A 27253-nucleotide genomic window follows, 5' to 3' on the forward strand; every position below is an offset into this window, starting at 1 on the left:
CGCTTTGGGCTTAACTGTCTTTCTAAGACTTGACCCTTCTTTACCGACAGACTTTACAGCCGGCTTTTAGAGTACCAGTATAGGACCATTACGGGGTTAGTGCAACAATCCTACTGTAGTTCTAGCAGCATCGCCTAACCGAGATTGTTAGACCAGCATAGTATCTTGAAACCAACTAAGCGGTTAATGCAATCGATATGAAGAATCTGAAATTTCTGGACGAACCTCAAACCGAGGATCTACTCCAATAATTTCGTGGATAAAACGAAGAAGCAGCGGATTGCCATGGCCATAAAAGAGTTGGAGGACATGTCGACATCCAACTTTTCATCGGCCAACGGCTAGTGTTCCAGTCAACTGCCGACGAAGCATTTTTGAAGAAGGGGTCCATTTTTAACAGTCAAAAAACTCTTTCTGATTTGTGAATCTTTTCTTATATTGGATATTATTCAAACATCTTGTACAAAGACCATCGTCATCAGAAATTTAGTGCAAAACCACCCAAATTTCAAATCCGAATCTGAGTTTTCATCCTATGCCGGAATAATCACATCCGTATTTGCCTCGATCCAGTCCAGATATTCTGTGATTCGAGTGTGTACTGCCGATCGTCCACGATCGCAGCCACGGATTCCGTTGAAATGGAATGAATGGATACCAATCAAAACGATTCGACCTGCTTCACGGACCGTAACTGGACCTCCTTCATCTCCCTAGATGAACAAAGATAGTAATCAATGGAATAATATTTGCAATAAAAGCAATCGCAATAAATCCTTACATTACACGGCCCTCCATTGTTCGTTGCGACACAGATGTGAGTACTCCGCACCCAGGTGTACGATAACTGACAGGCTAGATTAGATGTCACCGTATCTGTGGCAAACTGCAGATGTTGAGTCGGAATAGGTTCATTATCACGATTGCCGGTATTTCCCCAGCCAGCCGTAGTGGCAACCCAGTCGACGAAACTCTTGCCGACGTCCGATCGGCGGGGCATCTGAACCGCTCTGATTGTACTATCGTTGATGGGAGCTTCCTGATTCAGGGTCAGAATGGCAATATCGTCTCTACCAAGCAGCCAGCTGAAGTTCGGATGTATCAACACGTTCGACACTCCGATCAGTGTTCCGATGCTGGTGAAGTCAGCGGCGTCCAAAGCCACAGTTACCGTGTTTGCCCTAAAATGAAAATAGTTAAAGCTATTTAAAAATGTTCGAAGAATTTAGTAATTTTTACCCGGAAATACAGTTAGCTGCAGTTAGAACAAAACGGCTGGAGATCAGGACACCACTGCAAAAGTCATGTCCGGAAGTTCCTCCGTGGATGATTACTCCGACAGCCCATGGGACGTCCGTGGGCGATGCGATGGTTCCTCCGGAGATACGCTGGGATCCGGTTGGTGCCGAAGGGTAAACCGCAGCGACAGCCACCACGGAAAAGGTTAAAAGTAGAATGTTTCTTAGTCCACGCATTGTCTGGCGTGCGTTAGCAAGTCCAGTGGTTTAACTATACTACAAAAATAACAGCTGGATCTCGAATTAAAAGCTGAGGATTGTACGCCCGAAAAAAACGACCATTGATGTTTTTGCTGTTATCGAGGAAGCGATAGCATTATTTGCGACAAATGCGTCATAAATTACAACGTCTTGAGTGTGTGTTTATTGCATGGGGTTTATTGATGGTAGCTCAGCTACGCCGAATTTGCTGGGGATTTACTGATTAGCCCTTTTTTACTGCGTGAATACGCGCTTAGGTTTGAAAGTAATGTTCATAATCTAGGGGGCGAGGGGCGAATCAACATTGGTTAAAAAGCCATGTTCTAAACTATGATTTTAGATTTTTTACTTGAAACTATAACCACAGTGATTTAGAGTGTAAAAATTTATTTGCAAATTAAGGGAATATTAAAATCAATGGGACATCATCTTTCTGAAACATTTGAAATATAAAAATATTAACTTCTTCAAAACAGTACGATATCAGATGCAATTCAATTTTTGAACATGCAGAATGCAGCTGACTGATAGACTGTTGATTTTGATTGATAGGTTATCATAACTGCAGCTATTTTTGTTCGTTTATACTGGGTTTATCTAAAATTGTAAGAAATTGGATTTTTTTTTATTATTGGAAATTAAGTTATAGTAGCTCATGCAGTAGTGGAACCACCATGTTGATGTAATACCAATACTAAATGAATCAAAGAATGGAATGACAAAATCAAGCTAATAACCAAGCGTTGGTACCCAGGCCGTCGCGCCGCGGCGGCTCTTATCCTTATCCTTCCGCAGAAATCAGTATAATCAACCTTAGTTATCCCCTGAAAATAGCAACTTAATTATAGCCAAACTCGCGGTTCAAATTTCATTCGTGTTCGGTCAGTTAGCGGGAAACGTCTGTCGGTTGAAAATGTTCAAAAGTGTGCTCATCCTAGCGATGGCCTTTGCCATGGCCGTCGCAGTGTTCAATCCGACCCAGCCCAAAAAATCCGTCGACAGGGGCCAGGAACTGAGACACCTTAAAGAGGCAGAACTTCGTCAAAAAACCGGTCGAGGCAGTTCCGCTCGAATTTCCGGTGGAACCGTTGCTTCACCTACGGACATTCCATGGGCTGCCGGGGTGATCATCCATGGAGGTACTTCGGGTCATGATTTCTGCAGTGGTGTATTGATCTCCAGTCGTTTCGTCCTCACATCGGCTAATTGCGTTTCGGGGTATGATCCTTGTAACTTGTTTAACTACGACTGACGTGATTTTATTGCAGAGCCAATACAGTAACCGTGGCGCTGAATGCATCGAACATGGCTAACATTGGAACGCTAATCGGAGTTTCGAACGTTCTGATTCACCCGGACTTCAGCTGGCTGCTCGGTCGAGACGATATAGCCATTTTGACGCTGAACAGCGATGCTCCAATCGATAACGTTACGATAAGAGCTGCTCAGATGCCACGTCGTTCGGATGTGGGAAACAGCTTTAACAATTGGGTAGCCACAACCGCAGGTTGGGGAAATACAGGCAACCGCGACAATGAGCCTATCCCTACGCAGTTTTTGCAATTCGCCAGGGACACCGTAACTTCCAATGCGGCTTGTCAGCTTTCCTATGTTTGGATTCGGAGCACACACATTTGTGTGCAAACCAACGATGGAGGACCGTGCAACGTAAGTTGTCTTAACCTTTCAATCTTAGCTAACCAGAATTTTAATAAATTTATGAAATTTTAGGGTGACGAGGGAGGTCCGGTTACCATTCAGGAGGCTGGTAGAATCTTCCTGGTAGGTATCCACTCCTTCCACTATAGTGGTCTGTTCGGATGTGACCGCGGTAGATCGGCGGTTGCTACTCGCATTACCGAGTATATCGATTGGATTGCTGCCAATACGGATGTTGTGATTCCGGCTTAGGACATTGTAAGTCAAGAACAACTGTTCCGATGTCAATATTTAATAAAATATAAAACGTTTTCTTCCATTTACTCGATTCTAAATATGAGAAACGAAACCGTTTATCAATAATAATTATACTGCCTCTTATTGTTTTATTTTGACTGCAAAGGAAAAAACTAATTTACACTTTTAAAAGAGTCTACCTGTAAATTTGCTGGGTTTAGCTAAAACTACGGTAAAACTATTCAAAATGCCCTAAAAGTGTACAAAATCAAACTACTGTTATAAAGAAATTATAGGTTAATTGAGAGGTAACTTAGTTTATTAGTTAGTTAAGTAACGATTATCTTGCGACCAGGGATTACCGGGAATTACCACGTGGAGGCGCTAGGTAGGAACTTGGAATGACTAGAGCCATGCTGGACGTATCTTCATTGCCTTCTTTATTTCATACATATTCAGTTTCGCCGATATAATGTAGACAAACTGTGAACATCTCTAGTCCTTCATCATTCGAACCCATTGTATTCATGCTTCCAAGATTTTAACATCTCTTTGACCAGGAACTTAAAAAAGTACAGAGTAAGGCCCCGTACAGAGTAAAAGCGACTGCGATGCGTCGCAACTTCGCTCATATGTCGCTAAATGCACAGTCCTACTTCGGGCGAAAGAGCAAGAAAAGTCACAGGTCGCTTGCATTCTGACGGTGTTCTAAGTATTTACTCACATAGAAATTAATACACCCCTGCTTCAGGCGGAAAAAGGCTTAAAACTGCAACAATAAAAGTCGGGTCGCGTCGCGCTCTGGCGATACCGACCCCCGTTTCTCTGACTGAATCTGAGACGTCAAAAATACTAGGCGGAAAATCACTTCATAGAAATTCAATGGAACGGCCATTGTTGTTTGGGGTTCATTATCGAGGGGTTCATCTTAAGCAATGAAGTTTAAGGAGGTGTGGAAGAAGAAAACATTTGATAGCAAATGAGCGCACACCGCGCAGAACAATGGCGTACCTACAGAGTAAGCGCGACTACAACGGGACGCGACTACGCTCACATTAGTTTAAATACGTAACTCTGCTTACGGTGAAAAAAGTCAGCGTATTTAAATGAATGGGTATGAAATGGAGAGCGTTACCTGGAAGGAGCGTCAAACATAGCTCTAGCCCTCTCAATCTCCCACCTAGCGCCCCCCTAAGTCAAATGATGACGGTCGATGGCCTTACCCGGAAATGCTTCATGTACTTACTGAAGTAGCTAAGCTAGGAAGTGCGAACTAGAGCGCCTGTTCTCCAGGTGAGGGGCGGCTCACACAGCGTCTGTCTCGAAACGGGCGGCTGAATATGAAATGCTGTATCCCGCAAGCTATACCTAAGATAGTAGACCCATCATCGGGATGTAGGTATCGCGACCCCGGTGAGGTAGTGTACCGAAAACTCAATCACCACGAACAACGAAGAAAGAAATTCAGGACGGAACAATCGGTATAGGACACGGCAAGGGACAAGGAAACGATTAAGGGATAACGATTGGAAACTTGGTACCTGGAATGTCCAAATTATCCATGAACCGGCACGGGCTGGTTTGCTTGCTCGAGAGCTACATCAATTCGGAGTGGAGATCGCTGCTATTCAGGAAGTTCGTGGCCAAATTCCGGAGAAAGGGAGTTCAATGCAGTAGACCCTATTTCAGGCACTTCTTTCGAGTACCACATCTACTGCAGTGGCAGTAAAAAAGCAGAACATTGAGTCGGTTTCGTAGTGTTGGGAAAACAAAAGCAACGAGTTATCCGGTGGAGGCCCGTACATACGGTCTTTCATGTACGGTCTTTTCGGGGACCAAATATCGACTCGAACCACTATCTCGTAGTGAGTAAGATTCGCGCAAGGCTGTTGAACACGACGAAAGCTCGCACTGAGAGGACACTGCGTTTCAACATCCAGCGGTTAACGGCAGACGGCGCCGACGGAGCAGTGGAGTACGCCAGGAAGCTTGACCAACGAATCGCAGAACAGCAGGTAGAAGGAGAAGATATAAATGGGCTGTGGAGGAACATCCGTGGTACGTGGAATTTAGTTTAACAGCTGGTTTGATGCCGAATGCCAGAGAGTGACAGATGAAAAGAACCAGGCCAGGAGTCGCATGCCCACTGCGGCAACGCGTCAAAACAGAGAGAGGTACAGAGAGAGCTAGAGCTGCGGCAAAAAGAATCCATCGTCTAAAGAAACGCGAGTACGAGGAGCACGTGCTCGCTGGCTCAGAGGAGCGATACACCAGCAACGACAGACGGAGTTTCTATAAAACGGTGAGATGCAGGAATTTTGCGATGCCTGTGATGTGCAAAGATAGTGCTGGCAACCTGCTTATCGACAAAACGGCGGTAGCAGCCAGGTGGAAGGAGAACTTTCAGACACTGTTGAATGGAGAGGTAAATGCGGAGAACAGCAGGAACAGGATAGGAATTGTCGGCAAGAGTTTCGTCGATTGGGTTGCCACTACGGCTGGTTGGGGAAATACCGGCAATCGTGATAATGAACCTATTCCGACTCTACATCTGCAGTTTGCCACAGATACGGTGACATCTAATCTAGCCTGTCAGCTATCGTAGACCTGGGTGCGGAGCACTCACATCTGTGTCGCAACGAACAATGGTGGACCGTGTAATGTAAGGATTTATTGCTGCCCAATTTTCAAAAAAGGACATCGAGTGGAGTGTAAAAACTATCGAGGAATCACATTGCTCAATTCTACCTGTAAAGTGCTTTCCCGTATCCTGTTCTGCAGACTGAGACCGTTAGCGGAGTCCTTCGTCGGCGAGTACCTGGTAAGCTGGTTTTCGTGAGGGTCGCTCTACGACGGATAAGATATTTATCCTGCGTCAGTTGCTAGACAAGTTCCGGGAGTACAACTTGCAGACATACCATCTGTTTGTGGACTTGAAAGCGGCGTACGATTCAGTACGAAATGAGCTGTGGCAGATAATGCCAGAACATGGTTTGCCGACGACGCTGGACGGATGCAAATCATGCGTTAGAATAGCGGGTGAGACCTCAGCTGCTTTTGTGACGTTGGATGGGATGAAGCAAGAGGATGCACTCTCTAGCCTGCACCTCTATTCAACATTGCCTTGGAAGGTGCATTACGAAGGGCAAACGTGGAAAGGAATGGAACTATCATCACGAAATCTCACATGCTTCTTGGTTTTGCGGATGACGTCGATATTACCGGAATCAACCGTAGACCAGTGGAAGAGGCCTTCAGGCCTTTTAAAAGGGGAAACGCGAGATTGGGACTTACCATTAACACCGCCAAAACGAAGTACACGGTTGCTGGTAGGGAACGTGGGAGGCCCAAGTGGTGTTGTTGCCGAGGTGGAGTTAGATGAGGAACGATATGAAGTAGTGGAGGAATTTAAATACCTTGGTACACTCTTGACATGTGACAACGATGTAAGCCGCGAAGTGAAACGATGAGTTGCAGCCGCGAATCGGGCTTTATACGGATTACGTAGCCAGCTGAAGTACCGTAGTTTGCAAATTCGTACAAAACTGGTGCTTTACAGAACACCAACCCTCCCGGTGGCCCTTTACGGACACGAATCATGGATGCTAAAAGAAGCTGATCGGCGAGTGCTTGGGGTTTTTGAGCGTAAAATTCTGCGATCTATACATGGTGGCAAAATGGAAAATGGAGTGTGGCGCATACGCATGAATCACGAGCTGTACCAAGTATACAAATATGCTGATATAGTGAAGGTAGTACAATGTGGCAAGCTGCGGTGGGCTGGACACGTGGCCAGAATGCCCGATGAAAGAGTAGCCAAAACTATTTTCAGCAGAGAACCAGGAAGAGGCCGTAGACTCCGAGGCAAACCCCACACCCGGTCGGTGTGTGCTGTCGAAGACGATGCACGTTCAGCTGGTATTCGTGGGGATTGGAGAACGGTAGCCCAGGACCGACGGTACTGGAGGACCATAATTCGTTCGGCGCACGATCGGTAACGGACCGTTGCCACTAAAGTAAAGTAAGTAAACTAAATTATTTATGGTCTGAGATATCTCACAAGTAAATAAATAATGAATTTTGATTGTATTCATATTTTATTCAGCAACTGATGACTTGTCTAATCGAAACCTTCACGTATCTCAACGTCCGAATTATCGCCAATCCACGTCAAGTAGGATGACATCCGGGAGTAAACCGCCGCCCGGTTGCTTGCGCATCCCAGGAAAGAATTGAACGAAAACACCCCAATCTGAGTGGTGATTCCATCGACATCCACAACGGTTAGTGGACTGCCGTAGTCTTGGCTGCAGGGTGCGCTCAATTCCGAATTTGTGCAGATATGATTGTCGGTGATTTGCTGCGTCGGCAGACTCAGCCGACAGGATACTACTGAAACCACTGGCATTCTAGCGAACAGCAAATCCGGCGATTGTGGTCCACTATTGCCGACAAATCCCCATCCGATGACGGTCGCTTCCTGTCCGACGAAGGTTGCATCCACCTGGCGAAGGTTTGGCAGTCGAATCGGTCTGTAAATAGTTACAGTGCTGGGAAGCTGTACTAATCCGACATCGAAAATTTCTCCCGCTATCTCGTATCCCGGATGGACGAGTAACTGCGTCGCTTCCAATCGGACCTGATTCTCGTCGGTTTGGTCGAAGATTCGGGTGCTACCCAACACAACGGTAACCTTTTCTACGTTAACGATGCACTGAGCGGCTGTTAGAACGTAGTTCGGTGAAATTAGCGATCCACCGCAGATTCCAGTGGCCAAGATCAATCCGGCCGCATACGGAAACTGTCCGGGCTCCGCCATTTGGCCATTATGAATGCGTTGCTCCTTCTCGACTGGAGTGGTTTGTACCAGCACAGCGTACAGGCAAACGACGAAAATCGCGAGAAATCGCATCACTGACGACGATGCACTTACTCAAACGGCAAATGGGAAATGCACTGCCCATCACATGGGTGGCTGTAGATTTATTTAACTCGAGATTAGGAATGCATTAGGGTATTGATAAGATGTTTTCACAAAATTTTGAAGTGCTCTTTTTCAAGAAAAAAAAACTGTCGATAAAAGATTACAGTTTATTTTTGGAGATTTTAAAATATAAAACAATTTCGGTGTGTTCTGGAAAAGTGTAGATTGTATAATTTAGCAAGTCATTCAATTTTATCAGTTGGTTGTATAAATAGTATTACGCAGAGTACCACAAACATTGAGAGAAAACCCGATCCTTGAAGCTACGAATCTAGCTTTATAGGGTAGGTGTTACATTCGTGACATGTAACGATGTCGGTCGGTTAGCTCTCCTGCATGGCAGCAATTATTAACGTTTTATCTGAGGATTCGTTAGAGTTATATATTTTCTACAAATTGAAAATTTTGTCAAGATGTACCAGAGATAACAAAAAAGAACAAGTTTTATAAATTATAATTAGGTACTGGTTGATCTAGACCGTAATATGCCATTAGCTCAAAACACGTGTTTTTATCATTGTTCCGAGACTGCTAATGTCGTGAAAACTTAACAGCTTTCTATAATATTTTCACTAAAAAAGTACGAATGTTTATATATTTTTCCAGTCCCTACGGTAGAGGTTGCTTCTAAAGCGTTAGACCTTTTCTTGTTTCTTTTCGTACCTGTCGATATGCGTAGATTTTGTAGGCACATGAAGCTCAAAAACGTGATTTTACAGAATTAAAATCAATCATAAAATCAACGCGTTTTTTTAGTTTTGAGCGAACTACCTTATTTTTCAACTAACAGATTCTGGAATCAAACTAAATACGCTGGCTCCTGTACACGTTTACTGGTCATAACCCAGGAAAAAAAATAAAAGTTAGGATGATGTGCGATGTTTTCGAGGTTAAGTTGATTATCCACCATTAGCGGGTATAAAACAACTTATCTCACGTTTCCAGTTATCAAATAGAATTGGTTGCGTATTTCAGCATTTTTCCCGAACACTCTACGATATAGCTCTTATCAGTGGCATGATTTGGCTACCGAACACACGAAATGAGCTGCACCAGCACATGAAAAATACAAAGAGTTAATCTAACAAGCGGTGTGATCGTCCCTTTCTTAAGTAGCTGTACTACTAATAATAGCATCTTTTAGTAGACTGAAATGATGGTAATAGCTGTTGGTCTAATGTTATGGTAATTATATTGAAATTAAATGTCATTTTGTAAATCCTCATAATTTCGGCAATATACAAAAAGCAATGATGAGACGAAAAAAATAAAAATTGTCCTAAGTTATACGGTGATTCTTGTAGGAAATGTGTTCAGCTAAGAACTAAATCTTTCCATTTTAAAATTCAAACAATTTTGTTCTCATATCCCCATCAATCTGTTTGTAAGAAATAAGTAGTAGAATGAAATGAAAAAAAATCGAGCGTTATCATTCGTGATTTATTTCTTTTTTTAATAAAACTGAAGAAATTCGAAGAAAGGAAATCTCGCGACTTGGTGCATCACAGATAGGGCCGGCGCTAGCCAATTTGCTCCTCCAGGCAAATTCTCAAAATGGCGCCCCCAGAACAAACGAAAAACAGCCCGCGTTGCTGTGTACAGACATTTTACTACCTACACACTCGCAAACGCACAGTCTCGTAGCGTCTTTCTGCATAGCAACTCACGAGGCAAACAACTCGTGAGCAGCCAGCTGCCCGTAAGCGCTAGCGGCACACTGGGATACAGATGTTGCACTACTTTTTGTTTTCTTCTTCATCTTATGCCCTCGATTCTACATGCGGGTGGGAGTGCGAGTCCTCGCGAGTGATCGGTATCAGTTGCTCAGAGCGACGTGCGTGCGAGAGCGACGACCGTGGCTGTTAGATAAATATACACTCGCAAAAGTCGTTGCAGTGCATGAATAAACACGAGCTTGAGCCTGAAAGGAACGCTTATGCCGGCGTGTTTCATTCGAACGAGTACTATAATTGTATAATTGTTGGTTTCTAGAAACCAAAAACGAAAAAGTTCGGTTCATATTTCCTGTTACTTCAGAAACTACGTCCTCGTACCTTGCTACTTCATAGAAGATGAATCTGTTGATTGCGGTTTCTGAAGAGATTCGAAAATCTCTCTCGAAAAATTTCAAAATAATTTAATATCATCAATGCCACTTTTCCTTGACACTTGAGTGTTTTGATTGTTGTGATTTGTTGCGAATAGATTTTCATCAGGAGGAGGTGGAGCGCAAATGGAAAGCAAAGAATGGCGTAGGCGTATGAACCGTGCCCTGCAGGCACTACTTGGAACGATTCTCAAAGTACACCTATCGAAAGTTGCGGGAGTACGACCGGTCGGTCACGTCGCAAGAATATCGGATGACCTTGCAGTGAATCTGTTCTCTTCTAGACCCCCATCGGCTTTAAGGGCCACATACACGTACGCATATGTTGGGTTGCAAACGAATAAAATGTTGGCAGGTCAACGTCTTCTTTTGTTAGCTTAGTTCGTGGCGCTCATACATAGGCGAGAGTATTGACCGAACATGAATTCACCATTTTCGGTCAACATATTCGTACGTGTATGAAGGCCTTTAGGAATAGAGAGACTCAACTTATTAGATGGCTCGACATGGTTGAAACCGATTTGCTTGTGTCGAGATACTCAACGAATTGGCGGCAAATAGCCCAGGACCCAATACAGCGTAGAGTAACTCTAGATACATCACTGGATATCAAGCTTTACACTGGATATAGCTTTATGTTGCTAAAGGAGAAGGAAGAAAGTTTGGCGTCCCCTCAAAGTGGCGCTCCAAGCAGCTGCTTGTTTCGCTTAAAGAAAGCGCCGGCCCTGATCACAGAGGTTTACTGTATGGCTGGGTTCGTACTTGCTCGATTGAGTTCTGCGACTCGACAAATGATGTTCTACGGAGTTTACCAATAATTCTGGTGTTCCACAAGGTAGTAACATGGAGTCTCTGTTATTCGCACTATTTTTCAGCGATGTTACACTACTGTTGGGTGTTGGGGCAAAACTTGTATACGCCGCTGACGTGAAACTGTTTCTGCCTGTACGATTCATCGAAGACTGTAGCCAATTACAAGAGCTCCTGGAGGTATATGTACGCTGGTGCCGTAGTAACTGTTTACTTGTTAGTATCACTAACCATCATGTTAGTACCTTTCACCACATAGTGAATCCAATAGTGTTCCATGTATCAAATCGCCAATCAGGAACCAGCAAGTGTAGATCACGTGAGCAATTTAGGTGTTTTGTTGGATGCCAAACTTTTTGTTTATTAGTAGTTTTCAAATCCATGGTGTTTGATAGCCTGATACGATTTAGAGAACGTCTGACTCGACTGGAAACGATGACACTCCGTTAGGCTTACGAAGCCTAGTGAGTCTGACGCGAGCCCGACTGAACCCGACGCTGAACAGACACGATGAGAAATCGAAAGTGTTAATGCAAAACACCGCTTTGCTTTATATTTTATAAGGGGTCGATGCCGATGCGAGGGCCAGGGAGACAGACTTGTTATAAGCACTGACAGAGAGTATCACGATTACTACACTGAACCAAGAATCGTGGTAATTGTTGCCATATTAGAGGGTAAAATTAAGAGGACACACCAGTGAATTTTTGCAGAAAAGATTTCTGTTTAACTTAAGCAGTGTTCTGGTCAAAATTACTATGCGTTACTTTCGGCGTTACCCCGATACATAACAAAAATAACAGAATCGTAGTCAAAATTACTAGAAATGACCATGAAAGGTGGTAAAATTATCTGAGAGCATATTACTTGTACAAGAATCATGGTAAATTTGAATAGCTTTTTCATGGTACTTACAAAAAGCATGCGTTTTCTGCAAAATTGTGCGAGATACCATGGTTTTTGTTTCAGAGTACCTACTCATGTATGCACCGTACCTAAAAAAGCAAAGCCTTGGCCGCCTAATATGCCTTTTCTAAGACTTGACCCTTCTTTATTGAGCTGTTAATACGGTAAGACGGTGATAGGCCGCCGTGTCGCTCCTAAACTTGGTGATCGGTGGTACACCGTAACAACCTACATATAGAGTAAGGAGGGGTAAAAGTGCGATGGGGGAAAAGAACGATTCAATGATTTATCGGTGGAGATTGTGAGTAAATTGACTACATTAGCATGGATGGGTGACAACTTTGACAGCTTGAATCTAACGTAGACTTTGGTTGCTTACGAAGCATAGTTGCTGAGTTATGAGCAAATGTTATTTTAGAGCGGTTTTGATGTAATTTTTCGTTATACGGCAAATACGATATCAACAGGATGATATTACTTATTGAAAATTTGTAGCAGTGTTTTATATCACTCACATATCTGATTTCAAAATACGGTGAAAAGAATTTACAAAATATATTTCGCTTTTCCAGAATTTAATCAAACCTCGTCAAGCGCCTAGCGGGGTAAAAGTTTGATTCACGGACGGGGTAAAAGTGCGATTCATGAACGAGGCAAAAATGTATAGCATATTATATACAGCTTTAGCACTATATTACAGATACTAGAAATGGAAGATCTGCAGAAAACTGTATGCTCTACAGATGTTGGCCGATGGAAACCAATGTTTTCCGCTGATGAAACAAAAAACAAACGCTTGGAAAAGTTTCGTTCTGACGGAGGCTGCAAAATACCAGCGAAAATAGGAAAGGTGCAAATTGAGAATATTCCTTACCGAAACATAACGCAGATTAAAGATAATATGGTTTTGTTAGCTACTGCTGGGCCAATTTCATGGATTCTAGCTTCGAACTTTTGCCCCGAGGTATTCGTACTTTTGCCCCGCTAGTGGGGTAAAAGTGCGAATCGGCACTTGATCAGAAGAATGAAGAATTTATTTTGCATAACACTATTATTCCAGATGATTTATAGTTGAATGTGAAGATATTGAGTTACTGCATCACTACAAAATGTATTTTGTTTTTGTCCTTCTTCATATCTCACGAAAATTGATGACAACTGCAAACATCGCACTTATGCCCCGCCCTACTCTATATGAACCGCAGTGCGTGTCTTTGAGAAATAAACGCGAATCAATTTATTGCTTTGGTGCCACCGGGGTTTGGCACGGTGTCGCACGGTTCGCTTCAAATGACCAAACACAGGAAGCACCACACTATACAAAAGAAATTGGCTCCAAGCACATGTTAACTATGAAGCAGAAATTTTGACACGGCACGCAGTGCAATGCGCGCTTTTACAAGTCTGGCTTAGCTAAAGGTCAGTAACCTTAGCAAAACTAATAACTCGTCCCATCCTGAATCATCGAAAGCGTTTGCAGCATCTTGCTTGTAAGACGACGGCCCACTTCGGTTTCTCAACGTTGTTTAACGTATGCATAAAAAATAACACAATGAAACAAATTTTCTTTAAATCTTACGTTTCTTAAGCCTTCTACAAAATTGTTTCGAGGCCCTACTGGGCGGTTTTACGATTACGGTTCATCTCCTCCAGTAATCTCTCAGCATAATGGGGCGAGGTCAAGTCCAAAAAACCACATCCTTCTTCATGTGAAATTACCTCCTTGATGAAGGCGGTTACTTCCGTACCGAATTTTCGTGCCGAAACTTCCAGAACTCCAGAAACCCAGTAACTTGGTGCGGGAGATATATTTGACGCCGTCTTTTACCTTGATGTGGACTGTAAAGTACCCGATTCAAGTCGTTACCGTCCAGTGTCAAGTAGGTCTCGGCGTCCATTATGACCATAACGTTGTACTTCGCCGTGGTAAATGGTTAGATAATGCGTAAAACAGACCCCGAAGTGGTCAGTAGCCTCTTATCTAACAACTCCTATCCCTATCTCCACGTGGTACTAGCCGAAATAGCGGATATCGGGTAACCAACCCCGGTGGAAACCAAGGTCGTATATCAACAGGGAAGGAGACACAGGGTTGTCTCGACATTATAAGATGGCAGCCCCATCACGAGACTCGGTACCGCTAGCGATATCTACCTATCTGAACCCACCCCACAAAAAAGAGTCAAGAAAATTCTACTCGGAACATTCGGCATGGACAAAAGCGACAAAATAAGGACATGGAATGGAGACATGGGAACTGCAGATCGCTAAATTTCGTTGGTGGCAACAGGGTGCTCCTCGATTAGTTAGAATCCCGAAAGTTTGGCATCGTCCCAGCAAACATTTTGGTCTGTATAACTTAATTCTAAATGAGATAAACGTCAGCATATAAGGTCTATCAAATCATATATCATGCGCAGAAACGGCATATACATGCAAAAGTGGAGGCGATATACATGATTTAGTTCTTCAGAATAATTGAAATGCCGACAAAACAAACCAGTTTATACGACTGAGCCGATTGACTGGATTGCATTTCGACACAGTTACGATAATATTTCTACTCTACCCTTCGCCTTTCCCCATTTGGTAAATGGCAAGTGTCAAAAATTGCATACAGAGCAGGCTATTTATAGCTAAATATTCGCCCTGCAAGTTAATGAGACAAAAAAGTAAAAGCTTTGCTGAAAGCTTTTTTTCGTAAGCTTCCAGATATTATCGACCTGTCACAATATTTAACTTTTTCGTCTATATCAATTTAAAACAAAGCTGTACTCACCTGGTTTAGAACCAAGAACCACCCGTACCGCAGTATTTGTTCATTACCTTTTAGCTACTGGTACATCAGTACCTCAATGATATTTTTGCACATCTTAAACCGCAGTCATCGTACATGTAAGCAATGAGATCTTATCTGATGCATTGAACATGTAAGTGCGGATTTGATTTATTCTCATCCGACATACGAGTTTGTGTCAATTGTGACTGAATTACAGTGTCGTACATAAGTTTGCATTTGATCGTTAATATCATTAAAATTAAATTAAAATGCTGACTTCATGGAATGATATGCAGTACCTTTGCTAGCATTCCGTGGTACAGATTGTTCTAAATATACAATATACAAATATGCATATTCATATTTGATTACATGGAGATAATATTATTAAAGCTCAAGTACAAAAATGTTGTCTGTTATTTCAGAAACTCTTAAAAAGAAATTAAAAGTTATTTAAAATAGAATGCTGAGCATTTAGATGCTATAGGACAGCTCAAAATTGCTTACAACAATAAACATCAAACATTATTTTTTACTGTACCAGTTTAATGCTGAATGTCTTTTTCCAATTCCACTTAACATTTGCATTTCTTCTGAAAAGCCATAAGATGCACTGATATTAAGGCATTTAGACAGAGGCGAACCAGCCGCAGGCTGAAAATCTCTCTAATATAGAATTAAAAAAAAAAAAAAGGCATTTAGATTGGCGGAATGGATTATAATCTTGACTTTCCCAGTTCTGAGAAATGCTCTCCTTGGTAAATTTTAAGATTTCCGTTCGTTCACTTACTATCTAATATCTAAAAAAATATGAGTTTCTACTTTTAACATTTTTAATTTTTAAAACGTTACATTACGTGGTTCTAATACGCCAAAAAAACAATCAAACTCCTCAAAGAGTGCTTTTTCATAAGATCTTTTATTATCTTGTCAGTATGACTTAATCATTATATGCTTGCTGCTTGATACTTAGGCGGGCTTACTTGAATTATTAACATTTTTGTAATAGTTAATAAGGTAATTGTAAAAGTTTTTCAAACCAGACAATAATTTTTTGAATATTCCGCCACAATAAAAATGAGTTCAATTTTAACAAAAGAAATATAGATATTTAAATTTAAAATAAAAGCGAAGAAACCGTTAATTTTTTTGGTTGACAAATCTGCATTAATTAATCTGATACGTTCATTGAAATCTCTCTATTTTGTTGTTTTTGTTGTAAAGAAATAACAACAAATTTGAACGTGATTGATGCAAATCTTATTTTAATGCACCTAGAATCTCATGATTATCACTGCTTGTATATAAATCTAAAACGATGTCATATCAGACATTTTGCAAAACATAATCCGATGAAAACTGTTACTAACTACGATTACATCTTCATGATAGCCATTGTTGGTAACTAAATCTAAGAAATCGTCATATGCGATATTCGCTAAGCATAACCCGATTATCTTTCGACCTATTTACGATTTTTACTATTAATTCGTATATCAATCATCGTGTGCATTACATACGATGAAATTTACACATTGTGCTTACAACATGTGTACGTTTATACGAGTCCGATGTGATATCTATTTATATAAGATTAAATCTCGACATGAATATACGATATCTGGTTTGCTGGGGTGGCACTGCGGGAGGTCTGTCGCAAAGGTGAGAAGGTGTGGAGGATCCGTGGCGGCAAAGCCCTATTTTTCCAGAGCTGTGGAGCGACTAACGAGCTGGGATCGGGGTTCGTAGTGTTGGGCAAAATGCAGGATGGCAGAAATGGACTGGAAAACAATTAACGAGAGGACGTTCGTGTTGAGGATAAAAGCCCGTTTCTTCAACTACAGACTACACCATCATAAACGTGCATTGTCCAAACGAAGGTAGATCCGACGACGAGAAGGAAGTGTTCTATGCGCAGCGCAGCGTTCATCGCGGGACAAAAAGATTGTCATCGGGGATATGAACGCCCAGATCGGCAGGGAAGCAATGTATAGACGGGTGATCGGGTCTCATAGCCTGCACCGATACGAACGATAACGGCCAACGATGCATCAACTTTGCAGCTTCCCGAGGCTTGGTGATCAGAAGCACTTTTTTCCGCGCAAAGATATCGACAATACCACCTGGAGATCACCTAACAAAGAACTTCGAACCAAATCGACCATAGTCTCATCGAGTTGGAATGAGTTGACGACGATTCTGAGGAGGAAAAAGCGCCAGAAGGAGGACACGTGATCGTGAGGAGCTGGAACAACTACTTCGAGCTAATGACATGCGTAAGTTATAGGAAAAGGTGAACCAAACTCGTAAGGGCTACACACCTGAACCTGACATGTGTAGAGACGAGGTGGAAGCAGTTCTTCGATGCGCACCTCAACGGCGATATAGCAGTAGGAGACGCAATGGAAGTTAACCTCGGGGTACCTACAAACATTATGCCGGCTCCCGATCTAGAAGAGTCAGCTTCGTCGTCAGCTGAAGAATAATAGCCACCGGAAAGGATCGACTTCCGGCAGAGCTCTTCAAAAATGACCAAGAACCGCTAGCAATGGCACTTCATTGGATAAATTCTAGGAATTGGGAGGAGGAGAAACTACCAACCCTAGTCAACTCCTAGCCTTTGCAGATGACCTCGACGTCATTACTAGAAATCTACGCCAGACTAAAAACGGAGGCTAGGTGGAGGACCATTGCCAGCCTAGGCTGACGCTTCCGTATAAAAATGTTCATTTTGTTTATGTACTTCTTGGGTACCGGATGCTGGATGCCTCACCGGCCTAAGGCGCTGAACGATGAGGCCACCTTGCTCCCGGTCTTCCTCTTTACTATGTGCTGCACTTTACGGTTGCGTTTGCGTAGTATCATCAGGCGGCTGTGACCAGGCTTCCGTCTATTTATATGGTTCGTGTCCCGTCCCAGGAGGAAACAGGGTCGTGGTAGAAAAACAAAGGTAGCCAAATATCACAAAAAACATTCGTACGGGGTTACTATTTTGAAGCGGAACCCTCAGTTATCATTGAAAGACGCGGTGAAAACGGCAGGATCTTCGCAGTTTTATATCTAGAAAGCTAAGAAGAGCTGCACTGAACCGTAACGTACAGTGGTACAACGACAATGACATCACAGTGGTTCGATATGAGTAGAATCCAGTCGAATCCATTGAAACTAAAGTCAGTTGAGGGATACTGGACGGTTGTAACGTCGTTATGAAGAAGAATGGAATTGCAAACGACCGTACTGGGTTCAAGTGAATGAAAATATGAAACATATGGAAAAACCGCTGATACGCATTCTTTAAACAATATTTTAAAATTTTCAAGATGATTACTATACCTCTCTATGAGAAAAACAAAAAGGGAAACGCACTTCTGTTGCGCAGAAGAAATAAAATCTACAGATTTGAAGTAGTATGGCAGTATCTGTGCAATTGACGTTGGATTGATTAGGACTTGCCCATCCTAAAGCCGATAAGCTCTAATTGGTGCGGCTGTGCCTTTAAATACGGGCCATGATAAAAGCGAACCGACTAGTTTCAACTGAACGTTCTGTTCGATCCAACATGAAATTCCTAGTTGTGTTAGCTGTGCTGGTGGCCGCGGCCTCTGCCACCATAAGCATCGATCGCGACCAGCGAATTATCGGCGGTAATCTCGCTACCTCCGGACAGTTCCCTTATGCCGTTGGGCTTATTACTAGGATAAACATCCTCCTCTCCGGTCAGTGCTCGGGATCACTGCTGTCGACGCGTTACATCCTTACCTCGGCTGCATGTGTTAACAAGTAAGATCGTGTTCTACCGGTGGTTAGATCATCCCTCCAAAACTGTTTTCTTTTTAATTTATTATAGCATTCAGAGCGCTGTAGCTGTTATGGGTGGTCTTCGCATCAACGATGCTACAGAGCCTGGAACGATCCGCATGACTGTTACGGAATTCATCGTGCACAGTGGCTATGAGGAGGATGCAGAAAACTTCGATGTTGCTCTGGTCGTATTGCCGCAGGCAATCAGCTTCTCGGATAACATTCAACCCGTCCGTCTACCGAACCGTCGCCAGATCGAGGGTACTTTCGTCGGACAACAGGGTACCTTTATCGGCTGGGGACGTTTCGGCGAGGGAACGGCCAACTCGCCCGATCTTCGCTTCGGCAGATCTCAGGTCATCACTAATCTGGCTTGCATCATCAGTTTGCCAACGAACACCATTCTCGGTGAGCATGTTTGCACGTCCGGCCTGGATGATGCAGCTGGTCAAGGCTCTCCCTGCCAGGGTGATTCCGGTGCACCACTGACCGTTATGGGTGCCGATGGTATCACCACGCAAATCGGTGTCTTCTCGTTCCATTCCATCCTGGGCTGCGACAGTGGGCGTGCCGCCGTATTCACTCGCATGTCCTCCTACCTGGACTGGATTGAGCAGAACTCGGACGTTGAAGTCCGGGATGACTTCTAAACGCACTCGGATGGGATTTTGTTTGTGGGATCGTGAAATGATTGCTTGAAAATAAATAAGAAAGTTGTTTTATGTATATAAGCAAGCGTTGAATTATTATTATAACTGAGGTTTCCATGCTACTGCTCGTTCAGTCGACGAAGCAGCCAATCAAGTATTTACCAACGTTTCGTTCCTTCATTTGGTATATCTTCAAGGTCTGACAATAAATGTAATAAATTTTATAATAATTTATGTTAGTTCATGATTCTGTCATTAACAATTTCAACTCGTATCAATAAACGAAAAAAGCATTGTAAAAACATCAAGTGAAATTAAAAATCTTTACTGTACGTGTTTCAAACAGAATTTACGGGTTGTTTCTACCGACTCAGTTTTCAACATGTGTGTGAGTAAGTGCGTGTATGTGTGAGTACTTATCAGCACTTTCCATTTTCTTACTTATAACAGTCAATATTTTTGATTGAGGTTGAAAAATTTGAGAGTCTGTTTGATCATGTAATTTCCTATCTTTTGATTCAAGGTTTTTGTGTATGTTTTAATGGCTTAAAACGCTACAAACAAAACAATTGAGAAAAATTCATGTTAATATTTTATATTAAGGTTTAAATTTTTTTTGTCACTTTTCCGTGTTGCTTGGATGTTGGTATGTGTTATCAAAATTTATATAATAAATATCCATATTTTATTGCCACCTTTAAAGTACCTTCACCGGATATCGATAGAGATCTGTAATAGATATCGTTGTCTTTCTTCAAAATTTAATATGAAAACAGCTGATAGTCCTCGAAAACCATCCTTGGCGCTTAATGGAGCATTTACCGTACAAATGCACAAGCAGGACAGCAACAGTATAGCCCGCAGATGTTTCATTTTGTGCAAAAAGTGCGTCACAATTGAACACCTGCAATCACCGGGAAATCGAATGGAAGATTGCCTCAAGTGAAATTTAACGATAAAATATGCTTGAACAAAGTTTCTATTCGAGATAACCAATAATAGAATTGAAAAGATCCACTGTGTGGTCGACGTCTATCTGACGGGAAAAGGAAATCAAATCCGATGACTTTATTATCGCTGGCTTTTAAGCTAGCTATTTTTTCGGAGTCTCTCACCTAACGCACCTGCCTTCCAATGGTTCAAGTCTAATCAAAACCATAGTTTAGACTTTATCAAATTACGTACAGATTGGGGCAAACCCGCTGTAAAACCGATAAGCAACAAGCCTTTAAATGTTCGATGCTTACCGGTAGGCCCAATTATTTGCGGTTGGCTTGCATTGGAAAAATGAAGCAAACAATAGTACTCTGCTTACTGGTGGTGGCGGCCTCGGCATCAACCCTTCCGGAACATGATCGGCGCGTCATCGGAGGCTCATTGGCCGCAGCCGGACAGTTTCCCTACGCGGTAGGTCTGATCACTAGGATCAACATCCTACTTTCGGGTCAATGTTCAGGATCTTTGCTGTCCACCCGTGCCATTCTCACATCGGCCAGCTGTGTTTCCGGGTAACGTCAATTGTCCGTTACTATTTCTTCATTCAGTTACTAATATTTTCATCCAAATTTTCAGAGTTCAAAGTGCTGAAGTTGTAATGGGTGGCCTTCGAATCAACGACCCAAGCGAGCCAGGCCAAGTCCGCATGACGGCAACTCAATTTATCATTCACAATGGCTATCTCGAAGGCACGGAGAACTTCGATGTCGCTCTGGTCATTCTTCCGATTCCGGTTACGCTCAGTGACACGATCCGACCGGTGCGTCTTCCAAACCGTCGCCAGGTGGAAGCCAGCTTCAATGGGCAACAGGGAACCTTCATGGGCTGGGGCAGATTTGGCGATGGTACGACCAACTCGGATGTACTGCGCTTTGGACGGTCTCAAGTTATCACCAATTTAGCTTGTACGGTTAGCTTGGTAACGAGCACCATTTTGAGCGAGCACATCTGCACGGAAGGATTCAACTCGGGTGCCGGACGTGGTTCGCCTTGTCAGGGTGATAGCGGTGCTCCGCTGACCATCGTCGATGCCGACGGAACGACCACCCTGGTTGGCGTCTTTTCGTTCCATTCAGTTTTGGGCTGTGATAGTGGACGTGCCGCTGTCTACACGCGTATGTCAGCCTATCTGGACTGGATCGCGGAAAACTCTGATGTTGTCATTCGGGATGACTTCTAATAGTCTAGCTTTACCGTTAGTTTTAATATTTTACGATCTGTCCAAGTGTTCATCTGCCAAGTAGTAAATTAAATGAAAATAAAGGATGATTTCTGGTGCACTACATCTTTCTGCATATTCACTGTAAAACTAAAAAAAAGGAGTCCTCTCCTTTGTATTAAACTACTTCTCGCTCCCAGTTCTTGTTCGGGTCTTCTTCTGGTTCCATTTGATCATAGCCGAATAGTGGCCAGCGAGGTGCAGCTTTTGCTTGTTGGAAGAGTCCTTGTCCTTGGGCATGACTTGCACGCTGTAGGCGGCATACCACTCCATGACCTTTGTTCCGTCATGACAGGATGCCAAATGCGGCCAAAAACAGTACGAATCTATTAGTATTGCTTCAGAAAAGGTAGCAGATGACTTTTGAGACCTTCGCTTGCGTAAATGCCTGATTGACGGTTCAGCTTGCAGTGAAAATGACACTTGTTAAGCCACAGGAACAGTCAGCCTGCCGAAACCAGATATTTCTTAGCAAACTTTGACAGTTTCATATGCTTGAAAATATCTACCATCTTTTCCTTTCCAGTTACCGTATAGAACTTCTGTCTAGGAAGCTGCTTGAAATCTGTTCAGGCATAGGTTCCCGGATCATGTTTTGGCCGTCTCGTTTTGTTTATCGTCGCGATTTGGAGTTACTGCCTTCTTACAGTCAGTCGTCAATTCGGATAATCTTTTAGCTCGATCCACGGTTGTAGATGACATTCTCAGCTTGTTTGCGACATCTCGGACGGAGACGGGACGGACGGATATCTTTGACTTTCGAGTTGTCACGAATGCCATAGTCTTTCACGGACGGATGGTGCCGCTGATGCTAGTTTATTGTTACTTACTATTTGCATCTCGCAAAACTTCCGAATCTTTAAGATGATAACGGGTGGCAACTAAAATTTTGGAACTTTTTTCTCGAGCTGTCAAAAAAAGACAAAGATACTTGAAGGAGATCTGATTTACTGAAATTAAAGATACATTGCCCATTGTTGAAAAAAGAAATAGTGAACATTTGAAAACGGTCCGTAATTGGCGAAGCTATCCTTTGATGTCGGAACAGAAGCGTTGTACGGCCGTCATGTCAACTTTGCGAATGCATCTCTTTATGCTACTAATCAACTGTTTGCAGTTCTTGGCTCTCCAGTTATTTTTGTACACCAAGTTGCTCAAAAGCCCGAAGAAATCTTCGATTGGGCGACACTGAGGCAGATTTGTCGGGTTGCGGTTTTTGGGTACAAATGGGATCGAATGGGTATTTAGGAACGATAGTGTTTTTTGCGTAATGCGATGATGCTTTATCCGGCAAAAACACGTCTTGTCCATCTGTATGATGTTTTTGTATAAACGGTAAACGGGATCAAAATTTTCTTTAAACTTTTGTTCTGGTACACATCTTGATTGATAGCCAAACCAGAGGGCTTGAACCATGGTTTAGAAATACCTATCTCGGAAATGGCAATGTACAGCATCATTTTTTGTTCAAACTTATGTTTAAATTTGTATTTAATGTTCGGAGATACAGTAGAACTATCCATGGAATAGTATCGGTCATTTTCGGAAATGTGCGTCGTCGAAAGGGGGAAGTAACTTTCGTTGTCCAAAACAAAGCATTTTTCGGAATAATATTTTATCATCCAGCGGCATTGGGATTTCAGCGCCGAAAACTGTCCCTCAGTATATTCCGGGGCTCTTGTCTTCTTTCGGCATTTTATTCCGACTCTTTTCAATGTTTTTCAGATGTACTGGTGTACATCTGGATGTACAGTCGAACTTTTTTGCGGCATCCCGTTGGTTCACGGAAACCTTTTTGTTGAAATCACGAGAAAGAGAACGAAGTCCTTTTGCATCCATAATTTTGGCTTACGAGTTGTTGTTGGGGTTTTTACGATATGGTAAATAGTCGAAGTCGCAACATTTTCGCTTTTAAAATGTTATACCGTATACTTTTTGCCGAAATCTTTGTGCAATTCATAGAAGTGTACAACGCGCTCACGAAAGGCTTCTTGTTTTGACGCCATTTTCAACAAAACTTGGCAAGCATCAAAGTAAATTGATATATACCAGGTATATGACAATGCGAGCTGTCATATACACTTTGCACTAACACATCTACACTAGTTCTGAGATTTCGAGCATTTTGTATGGAAAATTAGTTAATTTTTTAAAAAAATCGTTGGATACGCAAAATTTGTCTATTTTTTCTCTCACAGTTTTTATGTTTATGCTTAGAACATTATATCTAGTATGTATTTTCATGAATACAATGAAGTGCAACATTCCAAATTGCAAGCGGTAATTTTTTCGTCAAAACGGTATCAAGATATCTCAAAGAAATGTCGTTATATCGCTTTCCTACAAGTAGTAAAACAAAAAAGATTTTTTTTTAAAATGCTCGGACATGATTGTTCAATAAGCAGCATGAGCAACATTGTTATCCGCCCGCGATATTTTTCGTCTGATTTCTGGTAAGCTTTAAAAGTGTTAATTATCTTCTAAGACCGTTTTGTAGCAATCTAAGATTACTTTTTATGGTTTTCTACATAGTGTTGAGACGGGTAAATTTATGTTAAAAAGGTATCATCTTGGAACAGTGACTTCAACTTAAGGATTTTCAAGCAGTAGCACAAGCATCTATTCGAATAAAACTATTTTTTAAAAGAAGACATCAAAGGCAGATATTCAAGAGCATCATGCAAGCAAAATGTTGGATGGAACGTGTTTTAATTTAAGCAACCTTATACCGTATTGATCGTGAAGTGTTAGAAACATTAATTCATTTTTCAATTGCACATCGAAATAGTTAGTCATCCATGTTCTCAAATTTTTTACGTATAATAAAGAAGGCTACAAGTGCAAATGACTTTAAAATATATTCCTTACATTTCATTGTAAATGTTCAAATATTTCTCTGGAATAATATAGCTGCATTCATTAATTACAATTAATTTAGTTTTAATTTTCATGCAAGTTCCACCATACCGTGGACCCCCGTTCGTTTGACCGTTTTTAATCTGAACACTTTTTAATTTGAACCCCGCTGGTTTGCACGATGTGCAAATTAAAAATGGTTCAAATGTCATTCTCAACATGGCATCATTTGCCTTCGCAGACAATGCACATAAACACGATTTGTTTGTACTGATCTAGCGTGTTTAATCCTAGTTTAATCAGTGTCACATTTCGTTTCCCAACGATTACGATAGAAATCCGATCGGAGAATAACATATTCGCTGCTTGCAACTAACAACTATACGAGACTAAATCAAACCACCAAAACAATAACAAAGAGCAGGGCGGCCAGTTCATACAAGTTTTAGCATATTGAGGGTTGCTAGTTGTTCAAATTAAAAACGAACCCCGTTAGTTTGCATGAGGAATCGTTCAAACGAACGGGGGTCCACTGTATTTCAGAACTATTTCTTCTTCTTTCTACACACACTAATGCAACCCTCGATGGTCACATACCTGGTATATATCAATTTACTTTGGGCAAGCATAAACAAAACAAAAAGTACTGGCAGAAAGAGGAGAGAGAGAGAACTAACACATAAATACTCTCATTTCTCTCTGAGCTCGTTTGTTGTTGTGCATAGGGGGCTCAAAAAAATTCCAAAATTTTAGTCGCCACTTGTTACACAAATTCACGAAAATCATTGATTAAAATAGATTCCTCCTTTAAAAACTAATTTTCAAGCGTCTCAGAAGTCGCAAGTCGATCCGTTAGAGTCATCTGGCACGTTGGGCCACTCTGTTTTTGGTATTATTAGTGGGGTTGTTGAGGAGAACCACTCGTCCGACATTGTTACGATGTGTTCGGCCCACCATAGTCGCTCGACTTTCGCTGGATGCACGATGGGAATCTCTTCAAGCAGGGCATGTAGTTTGCAACTCCCGGTTGCAACTTGTACTCCGACAAATATCGTCCGCAGCACCTTCCACACGAACACGATAAGGGCGTTCAATCAATAAGAACCACCTGCCTGCTGAGAGTTTTGTACACTGTCAGTTTCGTACGGCGGCCAATACTTCTTGATCGTAGCATTTTGCGAAGAGCAAAGTAGGCCGCTAGATTTTCTTAATAGTGTTGTTGTCCGTGGTTACTAGCGAATACACCCAAATACATAAATTTAAATACTATTTCTAGTTCGTCGCTGTCAACGGTTATCGTCCGTGGAAGGCGCGCGATTGTCCTCTATGAGCCTGTCCCTTTCACTTATTTGATCTTCAACCCATTTATTTTTAGCACAATCCTCTTAGACTACGCTTACAATCCGGCATAGATTTTCTCCGCCAGCGCAAAGCTCCTAGCTTTGATGTCAAAGACATCTGCAAAGCCTACTTAGTTTATCCCTTACCTTTATCGTGCCTCTTCTATCTATGTCCGCTCTTCGGATCACCCTTTAAGAGTAATGTTGAAAAGCATGCAGGATAAGTCGTCACCTTGTCACAACGCTCGCGCGTGGTGAACGCCGGGTGGGCATGTTGTACTCCCGACATTTCTGCAAGATCTGACGGATGGCAAAGATTTGGCATGTAGTTAAAAAAGCAAAGCCATGGGTTTATACCGTCTTTAGACATTACCCTTCTTTATCGACAGACTTCGCAGCCGGCTGTTAGAGTACAGGAAAATTACGGGGCCAGTGCAACAATCCTACTGACTCTAACTAGCAACTTAGCAACTCTAACTTAGTAGAATCAAGCCATTCGATGTCAAGTGACTTTAGCATGGGTTAATTCTCAGGCCCCTCCATTTACCCTTCCTTCGTGCTGAATTCTATATTTACTTTCTGAAGCCTCTTGACAGTGCAAATGTCCCTCCTATAGTTAAGTGTACTGGTCAGAGGTACGAATGAGTCCTCGCCAGGGACGACTGTAATATGGGATAGTGCTGGCAGCGAGGAATAAGTGGGTAAAGTAGATCAAGCTTTGAAGGAAGGGTAAACCCCAATACACGCAAGCACGCATAAAAAAAATTCAATAAGCATATCGCTCACTCAATAGCGATTATAGCAAAAAGAAATGCAGTGCAGGTCATACAGCAAACACCCGGGCGATATTACAATAGATCAACTATACTGGTCGCAGTAATGAGTCCACACATGGAAAAAAAAAAACTAGCAAGCACCGCCTAGCCGAGATTCGAACATAAGACGACTGGCTTGTTAGACCAGCGTCGTACCTCGAAGCTAACTGGGCGGCATGTAGTTCTGCTCCCATGGAAGCCCGCTTGCCCGCTTCTCCTTCTTTTAAATCTTAGAAATGACCCAATGTAGAACTCTGCTGTTAAGCGCTCCCTATCGGCGAATTTGTTGGTCTTCTGCTATCCGGTTTCTCGTTTAACCTCTTGAAGTTCAGCTGCCGAGACATTACTATTTCCATGTGGATTCCTAGTTTAATTTTCGTTCCGCCTCCTTCTGCAACTTCATCATTGAGGTGTTCATCGAAGAACTGTTTCCACCTATCTACCACCACGTTTGTGATCGATTTCCTTCCTCGTCTCTACACATGTTGAGTTTCGGTTTGTAGCCCTTACAAGATTGGTTCTAAGTTCTAATTCAATTCAGTTGCTCTTCACGACTTTTGTCCTCCTTCTGTCGTTTTGACTCGTCAGGATCGTG

The 27253-nt window shown here is 42.3% G+C and overlaps 3 protein-coding genes across 3 annotated transcripts; 2 read left to right on the forward strand and 1 right to left on the reverse strand.

The window, feature by feature from the left end:
- Positions 1 to 533: 533 nt before the first annotated feature.
- On the reverse strand, positions 534 to 8307 carry LOC128736774 (serine protease 53-like). The gene is made up of 4 exons (XM_053831261.1): positions 7642 to 8307; positions 1240 to 1478; positions 782 to 1181; positions 534 to 713 (listed from the first exon to the last, which is right to left on the reverse strand). Exons 1-4 carry the CDS (start codon positions 8305 to 8307, stop codon positions 534 to 536), a joined length of 1485 nt encoding a protein of 494 aa, XP_053687236.1.
- A 10233-nt stretch (positions 8308 to 18540) lies between these two features.
- On the forward strand, positions 18541 to 19432 carry LOC128737491 (collagenase-like). The gene is made up of 2 exons (XM_053832133.1): positions 18541 to 18761; positions 18829 to 19432. The coding sequence occupies exons 1-2, from the start codon at positions 18541 to 18543 to the stop codon at positions 19430 to 19432; spliced, it is 825 nt and encodes a 274-aa protein (XP_053688108.1).
- Positions 19433 to 20719: 1287 nt separating this feature from the next.
- Positions 20720 to 21608, forward strand: LOC128737831 (collagenase-like). Its single transcript, XM_053832566.1, has 2 exons — positions 20720 to 20940; positions 21005 to 21608. Exons 1-2 carry the CDS (start codon positions 20720 to 20722, stop codon positions 21606 to 21608), a joined length of 825 nt encoding a protein of 274 aa, XP_053688541.1.
- The last annotated feature ends 5645 nt before the right edge of the window (positions 21609 to 27253 follow it).

This window comes from Sabethes cyaneus, chromosome 2 (assembly GCF_943734655.1).
Source record: "Sabethes cyaneus chromosome 2, idSabCyanKW18_F2, whole genome shotgun sequence".
In the NCBI taxonomy this organism is placed as follows: Eukaryota; Metazoa; Arthropoda; class Insecta; order Diptera; family Culicidae; genus Sabethes; species Sabethes cyaneus.

What these genes read in the sequence shown, in the direction of transcription:
- LOC128736774 (XM_053831261.1), bottom strand. Translation starts at nt 8,307, where the DNA reads ATGCGATTTCTCGCGATTTTCGTCGTTTGCCTGTACGCTGTGCTGGTA. An exon ending in GAATCACCACTCAGATTGGG is followed by an intron (nt 1,479 to 7,641) that starts GTGTTTTCGTTC and finishes AACGCACGCCAG; the next exon opens with ACAATGCGTGGACTAAGAAA. An exon ending in GCAGCTAACTGTATTTCCGG is followed by an intron (nt 1,182 to 1,239) that starts GTAAAAATTACT and finishes TTTTCATTTTAG; the next exon opens with GGCAAACACGGTAACTGTGG.
- LOC128737491 (XM_053832133.1), top strand. Translation starts at nt 18,541, where the DNA reads ATGAAATTCCTAGTTGTGTTAGCTGTGCTGGTGGCCGCGGCCTCTGCC. An exon ending in TCGGCTGCATGTGTTAACAA is followed by an intron (nt 18,762 to 18,828) that starts GTAAGATCGTGT and finishes AATTTATTATAG; the next exon opens with CATTCAGAGCGCTGTAGCTG.
- LOC128737831 (XM_053832566.1), top strand. Translation starts at nt 20,720, where the DNA reads ATGAAGCAAACAATAGTACTCTGCTTACTGGTGGTGGCGGCCTCGGCA. An exon ending in TCGGCCAGCTGTGTTTCCGG is followed by an intron (nt 20,941 to 21,004) that starts GTAACGTCAATT and finishes CCAAATTTTCAG; the next exon opens with AGTTCAAAGTGCTGAAGTTG.